This window comes from Centroberyx affinis, unplaced genomic scaffold (assembly GCF_046629955.1).
Source record: "Centroberyx affinis isolate AG114_WGS23_722 - 3 ecotype Tasmania unplaced genomic scaffold, CSIRO-AGI_Caff_v1 ptg000111l_1, whole genome shotgun sequence".
Lineage (NCBI taxonomy): Eukaryota > Metazoa > Chordata > Actinopteri > Beryciformes > Berycidae > Centroberyx > Centroberyx affinis.
In genome coordinates this window covers 376,169-402,517 of record NW_027278813.1, presented here as the reverse complement: position 1 = coordinate 402,517, position 26,349 = coordinate 376,169, and the positions used below count along the sequence as shown (strand labels likewise).

At 40.0% G+C, this 26,349-nt stretch overlaps 1 protein-coding gene across 1 annotated transcript in view; it reads right to left on the bottom strand.

Annotated features, from left to right (window-relative positions):
* Positions 1-3,770: 3,770 nt before the first annotated feature.
* Positions 3,771-26,349, bottom strand: part of LOC139649815 (thromboxane-A synthase-like) — a 32,691-nt gene continuing 10,112 nt past the window's right edge. Inside the window, exons 4-13 of the mRNA XM_071526321.1 lie at positions 17,014-17,116; positions 16,076-16,195; positions 11,294-11,382; positions 10,677-10,825; positions 10,179-10,303; positions 8,532-8,888; positions 5,782-5,870; positions 5,400-5,537; positions 4,633-4,795; positions 3,771-3,884 (exon numbers count right to left, since the gene is read on the bottom strand). Of these exons, the coding sequence (XP_071382422.1) occupies positions 3,771-3,884; positions 4,633-4,795; positions 5,400-5,537; positions 5,782-5,870; positions 8,532-8,888; positions 10,179-10,303; positions 10,677-10,825; positions 11,294-11,382; positions 16,076-16,195; positions 17,014-17,116 (1,447 nt within the window). The remainder of the gene's footprint in view (positions 3,885-4,632; positions 4,796-5,399; positions 5,538-5,781; positions 5,871-8,531; positions 8,889-10,178; positions 10,304-10,676; positions 10,826-11,293; positions 11,383-16,075; positions 16,196-17,013; positions 17,117-26,349) is intronic.

Genomic DNA, 26,349 nt, shown 5'->3' with positions numbered 1-26,349 from the left:
TCCTTTAATACACAGTGCTCCACCGTTTTGGATAAAGTGGCTCGTTAGACTTGTTCCCTCCATAAATTCATCCCCCTGGTTAAATGACGATATTTGTTGTTGCCGGCGTAAATGTCGGAGGGCAGAGCGACTGTGGAAATCCACCAAGCTTCATGTTCATTGTCTCTATTACAAAGACCTTATAACTGAGTTTAACAACATGGTTAAAGATGCGAGGGCTTCTTACTTTGCTAACCTAATTTCCTCCTGTAAACGCAACCCTAAAGTCCTGTTTGACACCATAAACAACATTGTCACTCCTGTACCTCCTGATGTGCCTGTCATTTCAAATTGCAATAATTTTCTCTCTTACGTTGTGGATAAGATTAGAGATGTTAGGGCTAGCATCATCCCCTCTTCTACTCCCTTTTTTGCTTATCCAACTCGGCTGTCAATTTTAGACTGCTTCTCTCCTATTTCCCTGCAAGACCTCATTGATCTGGTGGGCAGTATGAAACCTTCCTCAAGCCCTGATGTTTTACCTACTTCCTTGCTTAATGATGTACTTGGGTCTATCAGTCCATGTCTGGTCACTATTATAAATGGCTCCCTGCAATCTAGTTGTGTCCCAGCTTATTTTAAACATGCAGTTGTTCAGCCTCTCCTGAAGAAAACTAATCTTGATCCACCCCTTCCCAAAAATTATAGGCCTATATCAAAATTGCCTTTTATCTCAAACATTTTAGAGAAAGTTGTTGCCAAACAACTCACTGCTGTCTTGAATGCACACAACATTTTAGATAAATTCCAATCTGGTTTCCATCAGATGCATTCCACTGAAACAGCTCTTCTCAGAGTATCCAGTGATATAATGATGTCCTCTGATGTGGGTGAATGTTCTGTTTTGGTGCTGCTGGATCTTAGCGCAGCTTTTGACACTGCAGATCACAGCATCCTGACTGAAAGGCTTAGGCAGTGGGTGGGTGTCTCTGGCAGCACCCTGGACTGGTTCTCCTCCTATCTCTCTGATAGGAGTTTTTCTGTGTCGCTTGGTCCCTACACGTCTGAAACTGCTGCTCTTTCCTGTGGTGTGCCTCAGGGTTCTGTCTCGGGTCCTATATTATTTGCTTTGTATGCTTCCCTTAGGTCATATTATCAGCAAATTTAAAGGTATCTCATATCACTGTTACGCTGATGATATCCAGCTGTATGTCTCTTTTAAGCCTGATGAGACTGACAGACTGACTGTTTTGCATGATTGTCTGACTGCCATTAAGGACTGGATGGCGAACAACTTTTTACAGCTGAACGCAGATAAGACTGAGGTCCTTATCATTGCTTCGGATAGCATAGCTTCCAAGGTTGCTCAGTGTATTGGGTCCCTTTCTTCAGCTGTACAGTCTAATCTTAGAAATCTCGGTGGTGTATTTGATCAGTCTATGTACTTTGATCAGCATATCAAATCATTGACCTGTACATGCCTCTTCCATTTAAGAAACATTGCCAAACGCAGGTCAGTTGTGTCACAACCCTGTCCCTCGTGCCCGACTGAAAACAAAAGGTGATCGTGCTTTTGAAGTGGTGGCTCCGACACTGTGGAACGCACTTCCTATAGACATACGATCTGAGGTCTCTGTTGATACCTTTAAAAAGCAGCTGAAGACTAATTTTTTCAAACTGGCCAGTGTCTCGCCTCGTGCTGTCTAGTGTTTGTATTTTGTGTGTTATGTTTTATTGTTCGCTTCTTTTTACTGTATTTATGGTTTTATTTTTATTTTTAACAATTTTAGTCTTGTTAAGCACTTTGTGACCTTGCTCTGTGAAAGGTGCTATACTAAATAAACTTTTATTTACTTACTTACTTACTTACTTACCTACAAGACTCAGAGTGAAGCCATGTCAGTACAACAGTGGAATCAGACCACAGAATAGTTCTGTCAATAGGGACTGTAAGCTCAGCTTTGATCACCTAACTGGGCTCCAGTTAGGGCTGCTGATAACTCCAAGCGGGGGATAGTAAGCTGTTTCAATGGAACTACACGTGATCTAGTCATTATGAATGAGATGTTGATCTGCCCACTCTGATTAGTTGTTCTCATATGTAGCACTTAACCATATGCCTTTTCTGAAGCATCACAGAAAATGTGTAGCTCTCTATCACTTCACAGGATGCATTAGGGTTGTTACTGTCATACCATCTGGGGAAAGAAATGTGAGCTAAGTTTGGGAGTTCATTCTCCCATTCATCCCAGCACCGAGCAGGTCACCAGGGGGGATGGGTTTATCCCATTGCTTGTGGTTTGCCCAAAGCTACTGGAGTAAAACTTTGGCTCTTATGGTAAATGGAATAATGGATCCCAAAGGGTCATATTGTGAAGCCAGCACTTTCTACACATTTCTTATGGTTGGAGCTTGGTAGGTCACAGTGCCAACTTAATCCCAGTGCACTCTCCACAGGATCTGTCCAGTTCTGATTCAGCCAGAGCTCAGCACTGTCTGAACGAGCATCTGAGGGTAAGTGATCAACAACGGATTGGCCCACTGCTTAATTTCAAACCCACCAGAGGATAACGAAGCCCTTATCTTGAGGAGGAGTTGCTTAGCAGTGCATGGCATGGCAGTGATCGAAGGCGATTATCCACATAAAATGATTCCAGGACACTTTCCACGACGTCCTCATTCTGATCACTGTGATCCTGAACATGTTTCTGGACAGCATATGTTGCAAAGCATGGACTCTCTCTGCTTAACATGAGAGACATCCATAAGCTAAAACGTTTGGGCCATTAACTCCCAATTAAGCCAGTTCCTTCCCTTCCCCCATGATAGCAAAGACCACCACCACTACCTCTTTTAAGTTTTAACTCTAAACACTCCCTTGAAGCCCCAATATTCTAATTTAAGTAAGAAAATGGCTCTTTAACAGCCCGGTGAATTTCTCTGATTTATTTGAAAGGAATTGTGTCACAACCGTTCCTCCGTGACACCTGACTGCTTGTGTGGGTGTGTTTTTTTTTTTTTGTCTGTCTGTCCATTCGTTTCCCTTCCCCCTTGCCCGCTCTCTCTCTCTCTGCACACCTGGCCGTCGTCTGCAATCAGTGCACCTGTCCGGTAGCAAGTCATCACCACTCCTCTACACTCCACTACAAGAACACTGCTGGCACACAAAATTACAAGAGGAGAAAATGAACTTTAGGAAGCAGCAAAATGATTTGTGAATGAGAGAAACAAAGTTGGTACTGAGAAAAACAGAAAAGAGAATGATTTAGAAAATCTACTTATTTCTACTTATCTTTATTGTTTACAAGTTTAGGTCTGATTGTTTTTCTCTCAACTTTATTGTTTTCTGGCTCTTGATCTTACCTTACAAGAAATGCGTTTTGGTTACAGTAATTTTTGTTTTGTTTACAACTTTTCTATTTATTCAACTCAAAAGTATTAGCCCTACAGTATATTGATCCCATAATATTCCAATTCACCACCCCAGCAAAACACACAAGATATAGGCATTACAGTCACCATGTTAAGTGGAATATATAACTATTAGCTATTAACTATTAGTATTAGCCCTATAGTATATTGATTCCATAATATTCCAATTCACCACCCCAGGAAAACACACAAGATATAGGCATTACTATCACCATTTTAAGTGGAATATATAACTATTATCATTAGATCTATAATTTTTAGGTACCTTATGGCATTTTGACATTATTACACTGCTTCATTATTGCTTTTCTTTTTTCATAGGAATTTTTCTAAGATCTAAGATTAGGAACAGTGAGCTTCTAATCATCTGGTGGAGAATTCACTTGATCTTTTCCCATGTCTCTTCTGGTGAGTTTCACAAATATGCCGTTTTTAGGTCCAAGAGTGTTCCAAGACTCCACCTCCAGAGGAACCTGTTCCAAGGAAAAGAGCACCATATGTGAAAGGAACATCTACTATACATTACATACTGTATTCTCTTTTTCAGATGTATCACCGTGTTTAATAACCAAATATATGAATGGGTGACACTTGCATATTGAATTTTGGCTATTACTTTTTCAGTTCAGTTCTTTCATTTTTGAAAACTGAAAATGTCTTCTCAGTTATGTAATAAAACCCTATAACATAATAATTGTTTTATTGGACAGTCACAGCAGAGAGAGACAGGAAAGACAGGGCAGAGGGAGGGGATGACATGCAGCAAATGGCACAGGCCGGATTCCAACCCATGCTGCTGCAATTAGGACTCAACCCAGGATTATTACACTATTAACTGCAAGTTGTTACTACATTAATGGTTTACTACATTAATGGGACATTATTACATTAAGAGTTGATACCTTGTCACATCAAGTGCATGTGTAAACATGCAGAATGGTGAACTCTGATGATTTTTACTTTACCTTTTCATGCTGCTTACATGATTAATTATTGAAACAAGCCTAGAGGCTGCAAATAATTTCACAAGGAAGGGTATGTTACCACTAATTTATATGGAAGTACTGTATATAATCTCTCAACTCCTCCCAAAATCATCTTTGGACCTCCTGAGGGGCCACGACGATGTAATATAATGTCTTATGAATCCTTTCTAAAAGTCACATTTTCATTAAAGAGATTGTTGTCATTAGTGCTTAAAGTGTCCCATGGCCAACCCACCTTTGTCTCAGAGCAGGCCACAATGTTGAACCTTTGGAGCACATGCACCAGCACCATCTTAAGCTGCATTTGGGCAAGCCTCATTCCCACACAGTTACGGGGACCTGCCCCAAATGGCAGGTATACAAATGGATGCCGATTAGCCTTGGCCTCTGGCGTGAACCTGGGGATCAACCAGAAGTTTTATTTTGGAATGAATTAAAAGCAGCAGAGGATGAGTAGTCATTTTATTGGTGTTCAAATTCAAGTACATTAAAAACCTGTGCTCAAATCCCCGTATGATAGGCTGAACTATTTACACTGACAGGCTGTGCTATTTACATTGACCGTCTGTTACAACAGAGACAGTAAACAAGTAAACTGTCTATCACCCTTTCTGACCATGGAAATGAGACTGTATGCTATGTTTCTAGATAGCAGTTAAAGTGGTACTAAATAATGTACACATATTGTATTGCATTTAGCTTTGGTGCAATACAAGGATTTTGCTACCATGCACAATATACATGATAACAAAATACCATGTACTACATGTAGTGTTAATACTGTAATTGAGAGGACAATTGAAAGTTTCTCTCTCTCTTTCACTAGAGACCATAACACAGGGAGACAGAATATGCTTTAGCTAGTTACAGTTTAAGTGAATAGATGAAAGGCTTAGAATGTGTCAGCAAGTACAGTTTGGCAATCTGCTAGATTTGGATAAAATTGAAATACAGGTACAGACACTGTAGTTTTGCTTATGTACTGTAAGGACAGCCTCCTACCTCTCAGGGATGAACCTCTCAGGCTCTGGCCAGTGCTCTGGGTCGTGGTGTAGGAAACATGTTGGGACTTGCAGCAATGCTCCTTTAGGTAGAAACAAGCCATTCACCACACAGTCATGGTCAATGTGACGGCCAAACCTGTGTGGGGCAAAATAACACTGAAAAGAAGGATCCTGCATGTTCTATACACCTCAACACATCATTTCCCTGTATTCCTTCTGACAAGTGATGATTATATGCATTGTATTGGTCAGTATAAAGATAACTGAAAATCAATGTGGAAGAGAAGAAACTGCCCTACTCCACATTAACTATAAGACAGTGCTGGGATTTCACCAATGTCTAGGTATGCCACAGGATTACATGCATTTGCTTACTGTACCTGAATGCAGTTGGGTAGAGGCGCAACACTTCAGATATAACCATGTCTAAATACTTAAGCTCTTGGACAGTGGTGTAATCTGGTGATTCCTACAAAAGAATAGAAAACAATATAAATTAAAACTGCAAGCAGTGATGAGCGGGCCCTCGCCTCTGTGTGCAAGTCGGGGTGTGCTGCAGTCGGGGTGTGTCGCAGCCGCGGCGTAGTTAACGGACACCGACTGGTCGACGTGGCCCACACCATGAAAATTCCATGTAAATCAAGTGGTGATTGTCACACAAGGCTTACTTCATGTTGCCAGTAGGTGGCGCAATGCCTATGACTCCCAATTGGCCTGTAGATGTCCTCAGGCCTGGACTCTTGTCCAGCATGTGAAATCTGGTGCAGATTGGACAATGGACACTCAAGTTCACACAACTTCCTGTTGCCAGTAGGTGGCGCTATGACTATAACCGAATATCAGCATGTAGATGTCCTCAGGCCTGGACTCTAGTCAAACGTGTGAAGTTTGGGCCAGATTTGACCATGTACAGTCGCGTTACAACCCACTTCCTGTTTCGTGTCGCCAGTAGGTGGCACAATGACTATTATTCCTAATTGGCCTGTATATGTCCTCAGGCCTGGACTCTTGTCCAGCATGTGAAATCTGGTGCAGATCGGACGATGTAAACTCAAGTTAACCCAGCTTCCTGTTTCATGGCGAAACGTTGAAATTCGCCGCGCCGCCAGGGCAACGTCGTTCGACGAAAGCTCCCGATCTTCGCAACTAAGCGTCATCATGGTCCTACGGCTTTTCTGACCACATTTGAGGTGGATCTGGTCAACCCGCTTGGAGTAGTACACCACAGTATAAAACATGTCATTTCCTGTTGCCAGTAGGTGGTGCTATGACTATAACCGAATATCAGCATGTAGATGTCCTCAGGCCTGGACTCTAGTCAAACGTGTGAAGTTTGGGCCAGATTTGACCATGCACAGTCACTTTACAACCCACTTCCTGTTTCGTGTCACCAGTAGGTGGCGCAATGCCTATGACTCCTAACTGGCCTGTATATGTCCTCAGGCCTGGACTCTGGACCAGCATGTGAAATCCGGTGCAGATCGGACAATGTAAACTCAAGTTAACGCAGCTTCCTGTTTCATGGCGAAACATCAAAATTCGCCGTGCTGCCATGGCAACGCCGTTCGACAAAAGCTCCCGATCTTCACCACTAAGCGTCATCAAGGTCCTACGGCTTTTCTGACCACATTTGAGGTGGATCTGGTCAACCCGCTACGAGAAGCACCGCAAAGTTTAAAACATGGTATTTCCTGTCGCCAGTAGGTGGCGCTATGACTATAACCGAATATCGGCCTGTAGATGTGTTCAGGGCGGGACTCTCATCAAACGTGTGAAGTTTGGGCCAGATTTGACCATGTACAGTGGTGTTACAACCCACTTCCTGTTTCGTGGCGAAACAAGGAAATTCACCGCCTCGCCATGCCCACGCCGTGTGACGAAAACTCAAGCTTTTGATAACTGTTCTTCGTCCAGGTCATTTATACACGCTGACCAAGTTTGACGTGGATCCGATCAACCGCCTAGGAGGAGTTCGTTAAAGTACGACCCCTGCAAATGGCCAAAAACGCCCCAAAATGTCACAATCAATTCAAAATGGCCAACTTCCTGTTGGTTTTAGGCGCATGGTACCGCCAGACTTTTTTTTAAGTCTGGACATGATACACGTGCCTACCAAGTTTCGTAAGTCTAGGACAAACGTATGGCGAGGGATACTCCATTGAAATTTTGTAGGGGGCGCTATCGAGCCGTTTTGCCACACCCATGTGCAAGACCCATAAAATATATAATTTTTCACCACTTCAATATAATTGTATTTATTTTTTCTACACAGTTAATATCATTCCAATATCATTGTCGTTTTGCCCACAAGGCCTACATCAGAATGTAAGCCATTATATTCTTTACAATCTGCCTTTGCGGGCCAAAACGTCAGTGGAATGATTTTAATATTGCAGAACACGTAGTTAGAAAATATTTAATTTAGGGCCAGAGTGACACCTCTTCACTTGATCTATGCAGCTTTGTTTTTGTCTGCAGTTTGACTCAGCCTCAACTTATAATGATATAAATCAATATTCACACAGGCGGGCCAGCTGTGTTGCTGTTTTCATCTATTTCCTAAAGCTTTTTTATCAAATTCCGCTCCGGAACGAAGTTAATACCGGTCCATTCAGTAGCTTTTTTTTTTTTTTAAACTAGCTTGGCACCTCCCTCACTGTTTAAAAGCAGCCCTCTCCCCCTAAAAAATCCTGGAAAAAACTCTTGTAATGGCTAAAGTTTAACGGTAACGGTAAACTAGTAAACTTGCTACCTGCCTCTCCACTTGTCATTGTGGGATGTGTAACCTTCTTCGGGAGAAAGATCTGTCAAAGCGAGACTGGTAACCAGCGACACTTCTCCATACGTTTAGCTTAGCTATTAGCCTTTATGCACTGTACTTTTCTAGGTTTGTACTTAGTAGGCCACCATAGAGCAGTGGGTTTGCTGTGTTCTATTTACAAATGTGTTGCAATTTCTGTCACCCTCTAGTGATCAGAACATTTTGCTTATTGTAGCTTTAAATATGAGTATGGCTCATATTTTCTAGTAGAAAAATATATTCAGCTACTGTTTTGCCCAGATCTGCCATCCTACATCCTAACTGGAGATGTACTGTAGGTCAGACCAAACCACAGTGCCACACACTCACATGTCTGGCGATGAACTGGTCCACCTCTTCCTGCACTTTGCGCTGACATTCAGGGTGGATGGCCATGAGGTAGCAGGTGAAGCCCAACGTGTTGCTGCTGGTGTCATAGCCCGCCAGGAAGAAGACAAAAGCCTGGCCCACAATCTCATCCTCCGTCAGCATCGTCTTCTGTGGACGTTTGGTGGGTGACACCCATGGGTGATTATTGCCATTGTCCTTCTCTGAGGCTGGCTTGGGTGCCTGTTGGTGTGTGTGATCTAGCTCATCAGCATGGTTCACCATGTCAAAGTGTTCCACAGAGACACACTCCTGGCTGCTCCGTGCGTCCAACATCAGCTGGAGGAAGTCTCGACGCCTCTACTCAACACACAAAAAAATATATCAGAAAATAAATCACCTACAGACAGAAGGGAAGAACCACTTTTTAGTGAATTCAACCGTCGACTTCCACAGTTACTGTATTTAAATTGCATACATTCGAATTTCTCATGCTCATATTGATCTGTCGAATGCAAAAATGAATACAAAGGCACAATTTGAAATGTATTGAAATTCAATGTGATTATTATTGAAACTGTAATTCAAAATTCACTTTTCCTTTTTGTCAATTCAGACTCATAACTTGATTTTCCATTTTTGATACATTTTAAAGGAATTAAAAATGACAGGCGCTCTTGGGCGATATAGTGAAATATAGAATGGTCGCTTCTGGCCGCTATGGGGTCTAGAGGGATATAGGCCTACTTCAAGTTCTCATGGAGGAACCGGAACCGGAAAATTCTGTTAAACTCTGAATTGGGCCTCTGTCTTCTTCGCTGGTACTGTGCTTCTTAAATCACTCATTTCGACTGATGAAATATGGTCATAAACACGTGAGGCGACTATTTTAAATCGTCTGATCGTTCTAATGATTTAGCTATTTGATTGATCGATTGAGGGCATCCACCACCCAAAGTTGTTGTAGTCTTACTTTTCGATCATCTGTGGCAGCAGCGAGCATATTGCTCGGAAGCAATACGCTCGCCAGTGAAGAAGTCGAGGTGTCTATCACCCATTGTTGATTCTGTTACAGGTGAGTTTTTGGGTATATTTGTTTTTAACTACATTTTAAAGTTTATTTATGCGCGCATCAGTGGTGTGAAAATGGACAAGTGAAGAATTACATATATCTGTAAGTGAAAGTGAAAATTGGACTTGTTTTTTTTGTTACAGACCTCTCCAACTTTTTTAGGGAGAATTCTTAATGGGGCAGGATAGGACCCCTTTGGAGACAACAAGCAATATGACCAAAGGGTCCTGTATCAGGGCTAGTCTGTTCCTTACAAGTTTATTTTTTTAATTAATTTATTTAAAAAATAAAGTTTGGCAAGGGGAAATTCATTCAAATTCGAATGGTATGAGCGTGACAAATTCAGCAATTCAAATACAATCTCTGCTGTCACTAATCTCTTTCCATACTCTATCCCTGAAATTGTTTGGAAAATTTGGGTTTTATTCATTTTTCAGGTGTTGGATTGAATAGAATGAACAGCCATTTGAAGGTTTTGTGTTACAGTACAAAATGCCAAATCAGTTTTACTATACAGTATCTGAAAACAATAGTGATGGCATGACTGATTGTTGTAATGCCAGTAATGTCAGTAGCACCTGTTCAGGAGGCTGCTCATCTCTCTGTTTGATAATCTTCTTAATGCTGCTGATGAAGAAATTGTTTGGTTGTCTTTTCTTGGGGAGGAAAGCCAGCAGAGGAGCCAAGATGGAAGGAAAAGCAACTAGAGACACAAACCAACTTTCTGTTAGTGCCTCACCTAAACCCAAAATGCCAAGACAGTCCTCATGTCTGAACTGTATGACACAGTAGATTCTGCGTGCAATGGAATCACTTATTTACAATCATCAAATGTACATTTTTGTTACTTTTAGAAGAAAAGTATTTCACTTTTTACTTTGTGCTTCCTTTTTTAATTTATCATTCAAGGAATTACTTGGGAATGCTCCACTTGAATGTGGCCATACAGTTTGGAACAGAGTATAAAGACAAAATACTGTACAGTACGTAGATCATCTGTGTATCATCTATAATATTTGTATTGATTACAGCCTGTAAAAAAAGGGCTCATATAAATACAAATAGATAGAACTGACTGAATAGGAGCATGATAGGCTTTGTGAAATTAAAGGACATGAACATCTTGGCATGGTGGACGAATGGGTGATTGGGATTCTTCTGAGAGTCCAACTGGGTCCCAAATGCCACACTGGCAGTAACATCCATGGTGAAGCAATTAAAACATCTGTAAACCACACACACACACACACACACACATATATAGCTAATCAATATAGGAAGCCTAGGTAGTCGAGAACACAGTATAATGCCTACATAGCCATAAGACACCTTGCCTTCATCTATGTGACAACCATACATGCAGAAGAGACCCAGTGAGTCAATATAACATATACTGCTGTAGCTGCAAGAGTGCAACATATATTTTTGATGCTGTATAACCATTTAATGAACTTTGTTCATGGTGAAAAAACAAACATTGCAGAACTGAAAACACAGAAGCATGGACGTGGGTTTGGTAAAATATACATGCAAACATGAAACCTATAGAGGAATTTATATAGTGCAATTAAAATTACATACCAAATTCGACCATGTGGAAAAGGGTGCAGACTCTAAGGTAATCTGATATTAGATTGAATCAAAGAAAAACATTGTATGAGGAACACATATTTATATATGTGTTTGCAATTACCTGTGGATGTCAAAGGCCTCTCCTGACTCTGCATATGCATTCAAGTTGTTCATCAGGCTATCAATGGCTGTATTGATGAGAGGAACCATCTATACACAGACAGAAAGACAGAGACACTTGCCATGATTGCTGGGCTTTCCTGGGAATGGATTACACTTTTTCTTTTTTCAAAGACAACAATGTTTCAATGGAGAAAATGTGATATATGAAATGAAATATGTCTCCATTCTCTCAAGAGAGAATGGTCTTTCCTCCCATAATATGATAGAATGAGGCAACTGAGATCACCGGTGAATTATACGGTAGGTGATTTATTTTCGGTTTAGAAAAACCCCATGTTGGAAAAAGGAGACATGACAGAATGTGTGTTTGAGCAGTAAGGATCAGCTCGTCTCCTCACCTCCAGCCCCTGTCTGAGGCATAGCTGAGGGGTGCAGGACACAAACACACCATAAGACTAAAGCAGCCATATCAATTAAAATCCCATTAAAGTCAACACCATTACTGAGGTCATTACCAAGGGGGAAAGAGACCTGATGATGATGGATCAAATAAGATCTAATTAATTAATTTATTAATTAACAGGGAGCGCTCATGCAAGCATGGTAAATGCAATGTAATGAAACTGGAACGGGGGGGTCGCTATTTGTCATTTCGATCATGAAGGAGTGTCTTGGCAGAAATCCATTTCATTTAAAAATATAGCCGATTTATATATATAATATAGCCAATTGCGGGGTCCAAGCACAATTTCAAAAGACAGACAAAACATTACAGAAGGTACTGCAGCCTATGATTGACAGATTGACAGTGCTAATCATTTTGTAGAACATTGTAGTGCTCTCCATTAACAAATAAAACAGTCACATGGGCCAGAAAACTGCTACTGTACTGCTCTCTCTGGATGAAACTTCTAGCCACACCCCAATCAGTGATGACAATCAAGTATTTTGCCATTGACAGATGATGTCAAACACCTGTTTGAGTGTCATTTAGTGTTGATTTACTTTTCATGAAACTTCAAAACACATTCATTAGGGACTTGAACTCACAACCTTGGGGTCCAAAGACCTGAGCTTAACCACTCTGCCCACTCTTCCACTTTGGTGTGCCACAGTGAGGAAACAAAACAAAAGGGACAAGTGATTGGTCATAGGTGATAGTCCAACCCATATTGAAAGCCTCAGAAAGAATATTATAACTGTATTAGTGCCCCACATCAATCAATTTAGACATGGCTTTACAGACATCATCTTGAGAGTCCAGACATCATTTGCCTTTAGTTTGATGGAGATTGATCAAACTATCTTGAACATATCACATTGTCAATTTCAGTCACTGCAATGTCAGCTGCACATTTCCATCTACCGTACGCTCAGTTTTCAAGATATCATCACAATTTTTGGGCTGTTTACTAATTAAGGTATGATGATTTAAAAAATAATGTTGTTTTTTTCCTGTAACATACGCTTTAGGAGGATAACACTGTGATATCAGTCAGTTTTTGCTATAAACAGAGGGGGGCGACTTCAGAATCGGGGGTAGGTACCAGTGTACAAAATATTTATCTCACTCCAGCCGATATATCCTGAAAATGTCAGCTCTCTAGGACATACAGCTGAAATTTTATAAATTTTATGAATTTTTGACTGTAATATCTGTGAAGATTTGGTTATTATGCAATAAGCCACGTCCACTTTCATCAATCACGACCAAATTTATTGGCTCAACTTCGACATGATCCTAGCACAAAATTTCATTAAAATCTATGCAGTCAATTATGAGATATAAACTTTTTGTGTTTGTAGCGTCCACTAGTGGTAGAGCTCAAAATGCTTTTGAGACCATGTTCAAGCAACACTGCTCAACATGTGTTTCAAATTGTGGCTTGATTAGATGAATGGTTAATTAATTATGACCAATTTAGTGTTAGGGCGTGTTTCGTTAAAAGTTTATTGGTCAATAAAAGCCAAACCGTTTCGCCTATCAATAACCTTTATGCAACTTTGAAAGAGGACGGTCCCAAGATTCTCCACACCAAGTTTTGTGTGAATCAGATGAACGGCCTAGGAGGAGTTGCGAAAAAAGTGTTTCTTAAAGAATTCAAAATGGCAGACAATACAATATGGTGGACATTGATAGTGATATTTGGGTTGGACTCGGCACCTTCCAAAGAATCTATGGACACAATTTTCAGTCTAGGACACACGGTCCAGAAGTTATTGGCCAAAACGTAAAGTTGCTTGTTATAGCGCTACCATCTCGCCAATATGCGTGGGCTGCCTTGCCTGAGTAGTGGGGGGGCTGTGACGGCCGCGCCATCAGCCGCACATTGAATCTTAGTGTCACACCCTGCACCTTGTTTTATTATGGCCATTACACACTTTTTAAACATACACAATGCATTTACACATGGACCCCATAATAACGACATATAGCATTTGTTTCATCTAGCATACTCAAACCTTTATTAGCGATTTGACGTTACAAGTTTGTCTAAGTTGAGTGCGCGCTTCTTAGTTAAATTGTATAGTCACTATTGCTATTTGTTCAGTTATTTTAAGTTGACCATGTTTGACATTCACCTCATCTCTCTCTCCTCTCATCCTCTGTCTCTATGTGCATCATCTCACCAGGAGTCGTCCCCCACCTCGTCCAACTGCCAAAGAGTGAGCAGCTCGTTTCGGCCAGTACCAAATACTGGGTTGGGGGTGGTGGAATGAACCATCTCCCGGGAGATGAAAGGGGGGGTTTAATTGATACTACCTAAAGAGTTCATCTGTGTCTTCAATACTAAAATGTATGAAATTTGTATGTTACTAGAAAATAATTAATGTAAGTTAAACAATAATATGTATAAGTTGTATAGCCTATATTTCGGAACTGTGATGTACTATGGACTGGCCAGCATGGTATATATAGGACCCACTCTCCATCCTCAGGCAGCCATTTTGGTTTAGTTGTGCACTGGTTATGTTGCTTTTTGTTAAGTTCTGTTCTGTTAATTTGACCTCAGTTACAGTGAGGCTTAGAACAGTTTATCTATTTATCTGCACTTTTTAAACCTGGTTCTTGTTACCCATCCTATTGTAAATACTTTTGGGTTAATAAAAACCCTTATTTTTTTGCACCTTATTTTTGCCTCTTGTGTCCTACCTGCTCGGTCCCTCACAGGGGCCATAGGAGCCCACCTGCCAAATATGGTTGCTGTAGGACTTACAGTTTCTGAGCTGCAGACTCTTTTAGGGGAGAGAAAGAAAGAAAGAAAGAAAGAAAGAAAGAATTCCAGTAAAAACAATAGGGTTCCAGCACTATGTGCTTGGACCCCTAAAAAAAGATTTCAGTAGCAGCACCACTACTGAATTACTATAGAAATGCTATAGAAAACACAATAGAAAATATTTTAGCATGGTGGGTCATGTTTTACCGTGGCGGCCTACCACAGTACAATATATATATATTTAAGGGAAACACTGGTTAGCTTGCCACAGCTTCGGTGTGCACAGATAAATATCTGTCAAGCAACATGCTCTAAAGGTTAGGCTATTGGGACTTGTGGAGGAGGACACACGTTTGTCAATGTTTTAGTTTCTTTGGCTCACAAATGAAAGAGATGATATTGTGCCAAGGAGGAATACAATGTATGTAAAAAGTTATAATCTTCTTATATCATGACTGTGTCAACAACAAATGGTTAAAACTTTGTTGCCACTATGTGCAACACTACTTAGGGCCCCCAAAAAGCACGGGATGGCTCTGTCACAATTAGGCCTATGTAAAAATTGTCAATATTTGCCTCCGTCTCCTGCATGCTTCTAAGTATATAATCTTTCCCTCTTATCATTATAACACCATATTTTGTTTATTTTTAAAATAGCAAGGTGGTTGTTTTGCAGCTAAACTGACTCCAACGTTAGTTTGGTAGCTATTCAACAGGGCCTGAAACCAATGCGATCCCAGAGGTGAAAATAAAGATCCAGCTATCTACACTGGCATTTACCAGCATGACTATGAATATGTTGGGTACTCAGTTGGCTACAGATAGTGAGGTAGCTAACTTTATTCTTCACCATATTACAGTAGATGGGTTGCATCTTGTCTAAAACGTTGATTTGCATGGCTCATTATTCTCCTGGCTAGCTTTTTGTATTGTACTTTATAATTAACAGTTTTTTCAAGCTAAAGCCGGTGTTGTAACAGGGCTTGGACAAAGGACCAGTGCACCACAATAAATAAATGACTAGAAACCACATAATATCAGTGCACTTAGTTGGAAGGAATACACAACTACATAAAACACTGTAATTCCAAAGCAGAAATCTGTACTATTCATATTATTATTATTATTATAGTTATTATTAATTAGAAATTGGCCAAACTAGATAGCTTGGCTGAAAGCCTACTGATAAACAGCTCTTGTCACATCAGATCTCTCATTTGTTTAACACCTGAGTCATAAAACATCCTAAAGGTTTAAAAAGTGATATGATTTTTAAAAAGAAAAATGATATTGGTTGTTGTAAAAAGCAACTGTTTGATGTGGCATCTTGTTTTGTATGATAAACTTTTGATTTATGGGAGTGAATTCTTTCTTCGATTTTAATTTATCTGTCAGATATCCTAATTAAAAGTTACTAATAATGAGCATTCCAGAGCTGTTTTTGGAAAAAAAAAATCCTCCCGGGGGAGCATGCCCTGGAGAGCTGTTGGCTGAGGTAAGGGATGAGAGAAAGAGAGGAAGGAGGTGACAGAGGACAGAAAGGAAGCAGAGGTCACTCTCACCTCTTTCATCTTAGCAGCACTGAAGGATGGGGTAAACATGCCACGGATTTTCTTCCACTGTTCGTCCCTCAGCGTCAGCAGAGAGTCCCTCATAGGCTTGGTGGGCAAGCCAAATGCCGGCTACATAGGTGGAAATTAGAGGACAGGGACAAAACATCTGTTATCATTACATTCATTTACAAAGCTCATGCTTGTGTCAGAATCATGGGTAAGCACGCATGTGTTTGCCAATTGCCACAGACACACATCTAAGACTCATGATGTGGTTCACATGCATAAACAGCCTCTATAGTGTGCACATTACACTGGGGATCCAGAAGTCTGAGCAACAGAAAAATGGCCATACTGTCAGTTCCCCCACCCACCCACCAACCACACCACTGCCGTCCCTTCTGTCACCTCCACCCTCCATCAACAGCTCCCTGGATCATTATTTCATTCCACCGCCCCGCCACCCAGCCGGTCAAATCATCTCGACAGTAGATGGAGGAGTCAGAGAGCCTGTCCTGTTGTGTTATTCCTGTCCAGTCCAGTGGGTTTGATCGTCGCTAAATCCTCAGAGACCCTGGGCCTCTGAGGCAGAAATACAACAGGAGAAGAACTCTGGAGGAATACAAAACATTGCTACCTGACAGCCTTAGCAGCTGCTCGCTTTCACTGGATAGGATTGGCTTCAATATGGATTCAGTCTGGTTTTAATAATAATAATGTGATACAGTACATATATACATATATAAATAAAGTGTAATTATTATCATTATTATCTGATATAGTTATTATTATTATTATTATTATTGTTATTAAGTTAACCTCAGCTCAAATTCATCTTGTCACTCTGGGCAGCAGGGTAAGGGTCACCCTGCTGCCACAGTGCCGGCTGCCCCTCATCGCCGTGTGTGTGTGTGTGTGTGTGTGTGTGTGTGTGTGTGTGTGTGTACTTTTTGTAATCTGTTAGGGAAGCTGCTGAACTCCTTGACCAACACTTGTTTGAGAATGTCAGGGTCTGCTACCAACACCACTGCATTCCGGCCCATATAGTACCTGAAATACAACAAATTGAATCTGAGACAAAACACACAAAGACATGTATGCACATTAGGGTTTGACCAATATGGGTTTCTTAAGGCCAGTAGTGATAGATATGTTTGTATTGAAGCTGACAATAGCTGAAATTTTGTGCCAATATTCAATATCTTTATATTTTTATGCCATAAAAACTTGAGAGTGGAAAAGCTTCTAAAACATTATTTAGAATATGTGATACTCAAACTGTCCTGTCCTGTACCTGACCTTTTCTATATAGGCGTGGTCAGGGAACAACCTTCATCATATCAGAGGTGGATGACACCGACTGACCGATATTTGATATAATATTAATAAAAGCCAAATATCAGTCCCTGATATATCAGTCTAAACCTAATGCACATACAGAAACACATATGTGCACATGTACTGTATGCAGTGCAAGCATAAATAAATAACAGCATGCCAATCACACACAGTGGTCATTACAGCCAGTCTGAGGCCTGGAGAGGTATGTGTGTATGCATGTCTGTCATGTATACACACACAAAAGAAGAGAGTTGAGTCTGAAAGTACCCTTCCTCTATTCTATAGAAATCAATGTAAGGGAAAGGGGGTATTATTCGTTCAATGTAGATAATTTGGCAATAAAGTATGAAATAAAGTGTTTCATTTCAAACATGAATATTGATACATTTAGCTGTAGCAGCCCATGTATTGAGTGTCTTGGGCATAAAATGAAGGTTAAAAAGTAAGACAAGTTCTATTTCACACAGGCTTTGCCCTCTGACGGGGCTCTATTGGCTTAACCACTCATCTAGTTGCCTCAGTGCTGCGGAGCCAATCAGGATAAGCCTACACAACCCTATGGCTTCTCGCCCTATATAAGGTGAGCATACCTCTACTCTGCATCCATATTTCTTCAGCGCTTGAAGACGCAGAGGACAGCATCACCTGTACGAAGCATCAGATTCTATCTGTTGGACATGTCTGGGTCTTTATCTGGGTCTGTGCTTACTTCTCGGACACAGAACCTGTGATGAGGACTTATAGTGATGGTGTGTTAGCGTGGTGACACTGGAGAGACTCACCACTGAGTTGGTCATGCTGGGGGGGGGTTGCCACAGGCAATAATTGACTCTTCTTTCCTTTCCCCTCCTTTCCAAAAACCTGTCTCATTTATGGTAAACTTAAGACAGCGTCATGGCTAAAAGTTTAATTTGCTGTCCATATGTCGGCTGTGTGGACTATTTTGGAAAATTAGACACGGTAAGCATGATTTTTTTTTTGTTTGTAAATGTTTTGTTTTGGAGTGTGGATCTGTAAGTCCCACAGTTAAATATGCAGGCAATTGCGCATGTTATGTTGCGTGTCCAGAAATAATTGGTAATAACATGAGAACTGGTTGACATGAAGGGCTGTAAGCCACATTAATGTGGGCATTTCAAAACCAGCGCAGTCCAGCTGAGTGTCGCATTTAGGCCGACTTCTAGCTGCACCACGACATGTTTTATTGCATTATTCGCTGACATTGTTTCCTACATTCAAAATCGATATCCTATGAAAGTATTTGTATTGAATATTGATGCGTAACTACTCTCCTTTATGTATGATTAGGATGTCTCATAGTAGCCTATGTGGGCATTTTTATGTTGTGCACAGTGTATCTTTAGTCTACTACTTGAAGGGCAGGTTTGTAAAAATGAGCATTATGTAGCCTATGCAATAATCAAATATTGTTATAGGTCAGCAGTAGTCGGAGCTCTAAGGTCATATAGTCGGTTATTTAGTAATGTTTAGGCTGTTAGGTCTACAGTAAGCTATATGGCTGCACTCCGTGCCTCCAATGCGCTTGTTGTCTTGATATGTTCCGGAACCTTTTTCCTCCACACCGACTCGCAGGAACACCAATCACTTGGTGTTCCGGGACCTCATCATTTACAAATTAAGCACTGCCCATGACTCACCCTGCTGCTCTTGAAATCACTGAAGAAAAGTGGATGCAGAGTAGAGGTACATTCGACTTATACAGTATAAGTTGAGAAGCCAAAGGGGTGAGTAAGCTCTATGTGTTATGCTCTATCTTGAGCCAGGGTGGATGACATTCCTCTTCAAACCATTTTTGCAAAGGGCGAAGCATAAATGAAATATAATAATAATATAAACTCAAAATTAGGCAAATTCTGTCCTCCACGTTTTTTACTATGTTGCAATATAGAAGTCTTTATTCATGGTTTCCATCTATGAATGGGCCATGACAAATTTACGGCCCAGAAAAGAGACATATCTATTTAACACTTGACCATATGAATAAGTGCATCAAAATATGCGTGGCCATTTCAAAACTCAAACAATAACCACATATAGGATTGCTGCACTTGAAGCTTAATATTAAAGAAAAAATCATAGAATAAAAATAATACATTTTTTTCAATCTCTTTACATGCCTCGGTTGGTTTGCAGGTCTACTGGACTCACCTATTTGTAACCTATATTGGCTGCAAGTTCATCAGTGTTCATCTCAGTATGGAGTGCAGGTGTCTGTCAGTGAGACGTGTTCTGTGTAATGTTTTATTTATCTTCATGATAGAAAATAGCTGCTCACACAGGTACATGCTACCAAACATACACAGCATATGGGCAGCATGCAGGTGGATTTCGGGCATCGTTTCTGGGATAAAACGGGGGAACTCGCTTACCCCGACAGAATTGTACTTGGCCCTGAGTGTGCTGTTACACTGGAGTTCGTTCAACTCCATTTGTATGTTCATTGGTGCGCTGTCCACTTCAGCTGCAAACAGATTACTGAACAGGCGGCAAGTACTCCCGCCCACTGAAATCTATGTGGGCAGCTAGAAGTCCAGACTGATCCGTGGAGCGAAACAGAATGTGAGGTCACGTGATCAGGATGGTCTTACCAGGCTAGCACATAGCAGGCGCCCCGTCAGTCGTCAGTCCCGTGAGTTTGTCCCAGGGCAACTTCACATCATTGACACATTTTTCCACCTCTTCAAAAATGTCTTTTCCCATGGTCGTGCCGTGCATTGCTTTAACACCCAGTAGCTCTTCCGTAACAGAAAATTTTGAATCCAAGCCACAAATGAAAATTGACAACTGTGCAGTATTTGTACTATCAGTACTCTCATCAACAGCAAGTGAATAAGCTACAAAGTCTTTTCCTTTTTCAATAAGTTGCTCTTTTGGACCGGTGGCTAGTTTGTCAACTCGATCGTCCACTTTTCTGCTAAGGCTTATGTTGACAAATGCCTGTGTTTTTTCAGGGCATACAACGTTGCAAACTTTAAGCATGCACTGCTTCAAAAAATCACCTTCAACAAATGGCCGGCCCAATTTAGCAATGTCTTCTGCGACGATGAAGCTGGCCTTTACCGCAGCATCACTCCGTGATTTGGCCTTGGTATACACAGCCTGCTGTGTCATGAGACTCCCCTTCAACTCCGCTGCCTTTTGTAGCCTCTGTTCTCTGTCCAACTCTGCATATTTGTCATGGTGTTTTGTCTTATAATGTCTCCTAATATTGTACTCTTTCATTATGGCCACATCAGCTCCACAAATGAGGCAGGCAGGTTTTCGACCTCCCACCTGTCTTGAAAACCACGGTTTTCATTGTCCACTTTTCTTTTTGCCATTTTGGCGACTGTAAGCTAGCTAGCTAGCTATCCCATTAGAAGCGAAGATGACCAGTTCAAGATTGGCTGCTACTGAATCTGTCCAGTAACTGATTGATTAAAAAAAAACAACAACTTGTCAGTAGGAGGAGGGGGCGTCTAACCTGTAGTGCAACATGCTGCAGTGCATGTTGGGGATTGTTGGGGGAGTGTAGCATGTTGTTCGAATTACAGAAACGGGCCAATATTAATAGAAAATCAAAATCATCCCCCGGGCCGGATAGCATTGTGCCACGGGCCTGATCTGGCCAGCGGGCCTTGAGTTTGACATATGTGAACTTAACTCTTTAAATACATCTAATACTGATACTAATGCTGGTCTTCTTCCCGTACCTCAAGTAATAGTCTGCTGCCTCCTCAAATTGTTAAAGACTCTCTCACTGTGACTGACAAGTCTGCTATCAACTGTTTTAATGAGCATTTTGTTTCTTCTGGCACACATTCCTTGTCACTTGATTTAACTGCCTCCAATGTCCAGCTGAACTCTTCATCCTGTGTTCCATGTGAGAATTTTGAACAGCTACTTTACTTTACCCCCTTTTCTGTGGCTGAGGTCCATAAAGCCCTGTAACAACGCATTATGTAATAACACCGCATTATGTAATAACTCGACAAAATGTAATAAATTTTCACTTCATTATGTAATAACACCAGCATTTTGTAATAATCTGACGCATTTTGTAATACACAGCCTGAACGCAATTTGTAATAAATTTCCCCGCATTTTGTAATAAATTATTACATATTGCAGTGGTTATTACAAAATACGGGAGAAAATGTAATAATATGGTGCATTATGTAATAACCAACCAAAATGGATGTCTTCATTCATAAAAATTGTCATAACATTATAACAACGTTTATTTTATGCATTCTAGCATGAATCATACTGACTCAAAATTCATTCTAAAAAGATACTATTAGTTCAGTAGATTAGTAGTATCTTTCATCGGTCAGAACTGCATTAAGTGTCACTGTATTCCTTAGTTTAATAGAAACTGTACTTGAGGGTTCATAGAGACATAGGAACTGCACGACACTGAGTGTTATACTGACACAAACATCTAGGTACTGGTACACACAAATGTCAGGAGACACACACACACACACATACCGCAATATGTAATAATTTTTTACAAAATGCGGGGAAATTTATTACATATTGCGTTCAGGCTGTGTATTACAAAATTCGGCAGATTATTACAAAATGCAGGTGTTATTACATAATGAAGTGAAAATGTATTACATTTTGGCGTGTTATTACATAATGCGTTGTTACATCGCTGCTGACTTTATTGCAGAATCCTTGTGCGTTCTTTTTAATCTCACACTCACTAATAATGACGTTCCTAAAATTTGGAAGTCATCTTATGTTCTCCCTCTATTAAAAGGGGGGGATCCTTCTAATTTGAATAATTATAGGCCGTTCACTAGTTCTTGAAAAACTAGTGAGTGAACAACTGAAAGAATGTTTATACTCAATTTGTATTTTATCTCAATATCAGTCAGGTTTCAGGAAACAACACAGCACCGTCACTGCTGCTTTAAAGGTGGTAAATGACATTACTGAAGCAAAAAATTCGGCGTTGCTCTTTTGTTGATTTATCAGATCAAGATAGAGCTTAACGCTCTTATTATGAAGCATTCAGAATTTCTTGTGCATAGGGTCAAAGAGAATAATTATCTTGATGGAAGTAAGCCAATATTATAATGAAGGATTGGCTGTATCTTGCTAAACAGCCTTCTCTTCCATTGGTTTATCTAGTCAAGCTATGGGATGGTTTGCTAACTACCTCTCTGGAAGAATGCAGTGTGCAGTTTGATGGGTCCACCTCACCTGTTTTGAAAGTTTCCAACGGTGTTCCCCAAGGCTCATTACTAGGCTCAATTCTGTTTACCATCTATGTCTACAACCTGTGTCACAATATATCAAATGCTATGTACCATTTATATGCCGATGGCACTATTTTATTGTTGTTCGTCTTCTGTTTTACAGGCTTTTAATTTTTTGCAATCTGCTTTTGATGTTATACAGTCCTGCTTATGCCAACGTAAACTGGCATTAAATTATGGTAGTTACCAAAAAACTACGACAGCGTTTTAGGGCCACTGTAAAAACAAATTAAATCTAAGATTTCGAGAATTAAGTCAAAATATTACGAGAATAAAGTTGTAATTTCGAGAATAAAGTCATAATGTTACAAGAATAAAGTCGTAATTTCGAGAATAAAGTCATAATATTTAGAGAAAAAAAGTCGAAATATTACGAGAATAAAAGTCGAAATATTATGAGAATAAAGTCGTAACATTTCGAGAAAGTAGTCGAAATATACTATCAGCACTAAGGACCTGACAGAGAGAGAAGAGGAGCAGTTCACTTCCCGACAGTCCCGACCAAGGTCCCGACAGCTGCCAGCATTTGAGTTACTGTCAGCTAACAGGTAACGTTACATTTGCTAACTTTTAATCGATTTATCAGTGTTTAGACGTTTGGTAAATGCGATTTCGGTCGTGGTGTAGTAGCTACTACGAAGGTGTAGCCTATAGCTACTAGGCTAACACAGGCTGTGCAACTTTGTTAATAGACATGCTTAGTGTTAGCCTACTTGATATTATAGGGAAACTGTTTGCTAACTCTAGTTATATTATTGATTTGTGCAACGTTAATGTCTGCTCAAAAGATGCATTTCTACCTATGATTCCTACAAGGGATGTCAGTGTTTGGCTACTTCTGCATTCTTGTATTGATTAATACCTTCTAGCCTTTTTAGTGAAATCTGTGAGGGGCTGTGTAGGCTATATTTCATACTATGCTTATATATATATATATATATGAAACACACACATGTATACATATAGTACATGCATACTCTGTGTACATTCATATCTGAAACACACATACATGTATACTCCTGTATACTCATATACATACATATGAAATGCTTGCACATGCATAGGTTAAACATTCGGACATGAATGTGTAAATTAAAAGTATTCATATATATATAGTACACAATTATCTTGATTGTTCAAAACAGCCTTGAATTACCCTGATTACGTTGGCTTTGTGGAACCAATTAATTCAAGATTGATTTGTTAGGCTAACTAGTCAGTATTTTCATAGTAATTCCCACTTTTAGCCTCCTTTGTGGAATACCCCTCTGGTAAGGAGATTTATTTTGAACTTAATGTTGAGCATTTTCAATGTGAGATGGTTCATACATTGATCAGACAGCAATGACTTGGTAAAATCTTTTTCACAAATGCTTCACAAAATGCTTCACAAATGAAATAGTTGTGTCGTGTAATCATCATGATGATGTTTATATTCTCTGTAAGACACTGAGCCTCAGATACTTACTGCACTTTCTTCTGTTACAGAAACTCCTGCTCTTCAGGAACAACCTGACACTTCTCTGGAAAATGCTCCCAGTGTTTGTTTAACAGCAAGGAGAAATTAACTTATTTATGATGTTCTGGCCTTTTCACTAGTAAATTGCTATGTATTCAGATGTAGTGTTCATAGTGTATACAATTTACTTATTTATTTGGGTACTCAAATTAAGTCAAAGAAGGTTGTAAGGTATGAGACAAGCATCCGCATCTTTTTTTACCTCACTTTCAGCACATCAAGCGAGGCAGTTTTATATGCTCCAGTGGCATGTTTTTTGTTTAAGATCACTTTTTGTTGTTTGTGATCCTTTCTGATGATAAGCCTTTTATCAAACCAGGAGCTTGGTTCATATACTGGAAGTAAGCATGTTCAATTTGTTACAGTGACACCTACAGTAGATTTCTTCCCCTTGCTGAATCTTACCTCGTACTGACAAATTACAGCTGCCCTCTGTGGACTGGAGCTATTAAAATTTGTGTTTCAGTCCATAGATGATTGGTCTTATTTGTATCTGAGACTATCTAGTAATGCTTAATATGGCTTAGAATGTTTCGCCCATTGGAACATTTTTATTTTGAAATAAATGTGTATTACTTTACACTATATATAACAATTTGTCTTATCTGTCATCACATTGTAGTGAACTGCCCTCAAATTACTTTTCTCCATCTTACCTTGGTTATTACAGCAGCATTACCAACATCTAATTATATGTTTTTCAAGTCACAAATATCAATATTGTGTTACTAACAGTGTTTGTAATTATACAAGCCAGTGTTACAAGAATATATACTGATAAATTTTTAGCTGCGACCAGCAGCTCTATAGCTCGCTCTGTCGGTTGGTCGGTCGGTCCACAAAAAGTTCCCCACGCGTGTATGCATGCACGTACGTGGTCACAGCTATTGCGAATTCACGCTTGTTGAATGTCTTCTTTGTGAGTACTTTCTGACAATATTGACTAAAGCCACAAATCTAGACTACATAGTCCAAGTTAATGAACATGCTGTTGCCTCAGTGTAGAGATAGTATTGCTTGTAGTCACTATTATGATGCTGCACGTACTGATTTAAGATTCAGCTACACTGGATCAAAGGTGAGTCGCCTCACAACATGTGGCCATGACATAAATATCAAATTCTCTGATCAAATGGAGTTTTGCTAGTGAAAAAAATCTGTTAAATTATATTATCATTGGCAATATTTTGGTGTCAGCTCCAGGCCTGCTGCGTCTCCTTGGTGCAGCAGGAGGTGTTTTCAGTGTCAGTGGGAGCACAACAGGTCAGGCAGGCAGGAGGAGGAGGGGAGGTGCTGAAAATCTTGAAAATCTTGTTTCTAAGCTTAAACTGAAGTTAGGTTTTTATTTTAGGAATAAAGCCTGCTTCTCATTTCAAGCTAGGAAATTCTAAGCTTAAACTGAAGTTAGGTTTTTATTTTAGGAATAAAGCCTGCTTCTCCTTTCAAGCTAGGAAATACCTGGTTTTAGCAACATTTTTGCCACTGCTGGACCATTGGGAATCTCCTTTACACGAATACCTCAGCTGAATGTTTACAGAACATGTTCCTTGTGTTCGAACTGAGTTGGGTAAAAAGGCCTTTAAGTACTCAGCTCCTTCTACATGGAACACACTGCAGAATGATTTGAAACTGATTGATATGATTTCCTTTGGTGAATTCTCTTCTATTTTGAAGGGTCTAGAAAGTAACTCTATTGAACAATGTTTATGCACTGTTTAAATTATGTACTTGATTGCCTAACTGTGCAAAGTGTTTTGTATTTGTGTTGTTCTTGTAAGCAACTTTTATGTACATTTTGTCCTCCATGCTGCCCTCTTGGCCAGGTATCTCTTACAAAAGAGATTTTAAATCTCCTGGTTAAATAAAGGTTAAAAAAATGTTGAAGGTAGCTTATCCATATACAACAAGATGTCATCCGCATAAAGCAAAGTCTTGTGGGATGTATTCTGTGAGATTCTGATTTTTTGGGCTAAAGGTTCTAATGAAATCACAAATAATAAGGTGAGGCTGGACAGCCCTGTCTTGTGCCCCTAGTTATTGTAAAAAACGGTGAACATTGATTACCAGTAAGAACTATTGCTGTTGGTTCACTGTACAATGTTTTTAACATACCCATAAATCTGTTACCAAAACCAAACTTGTCTACGGTG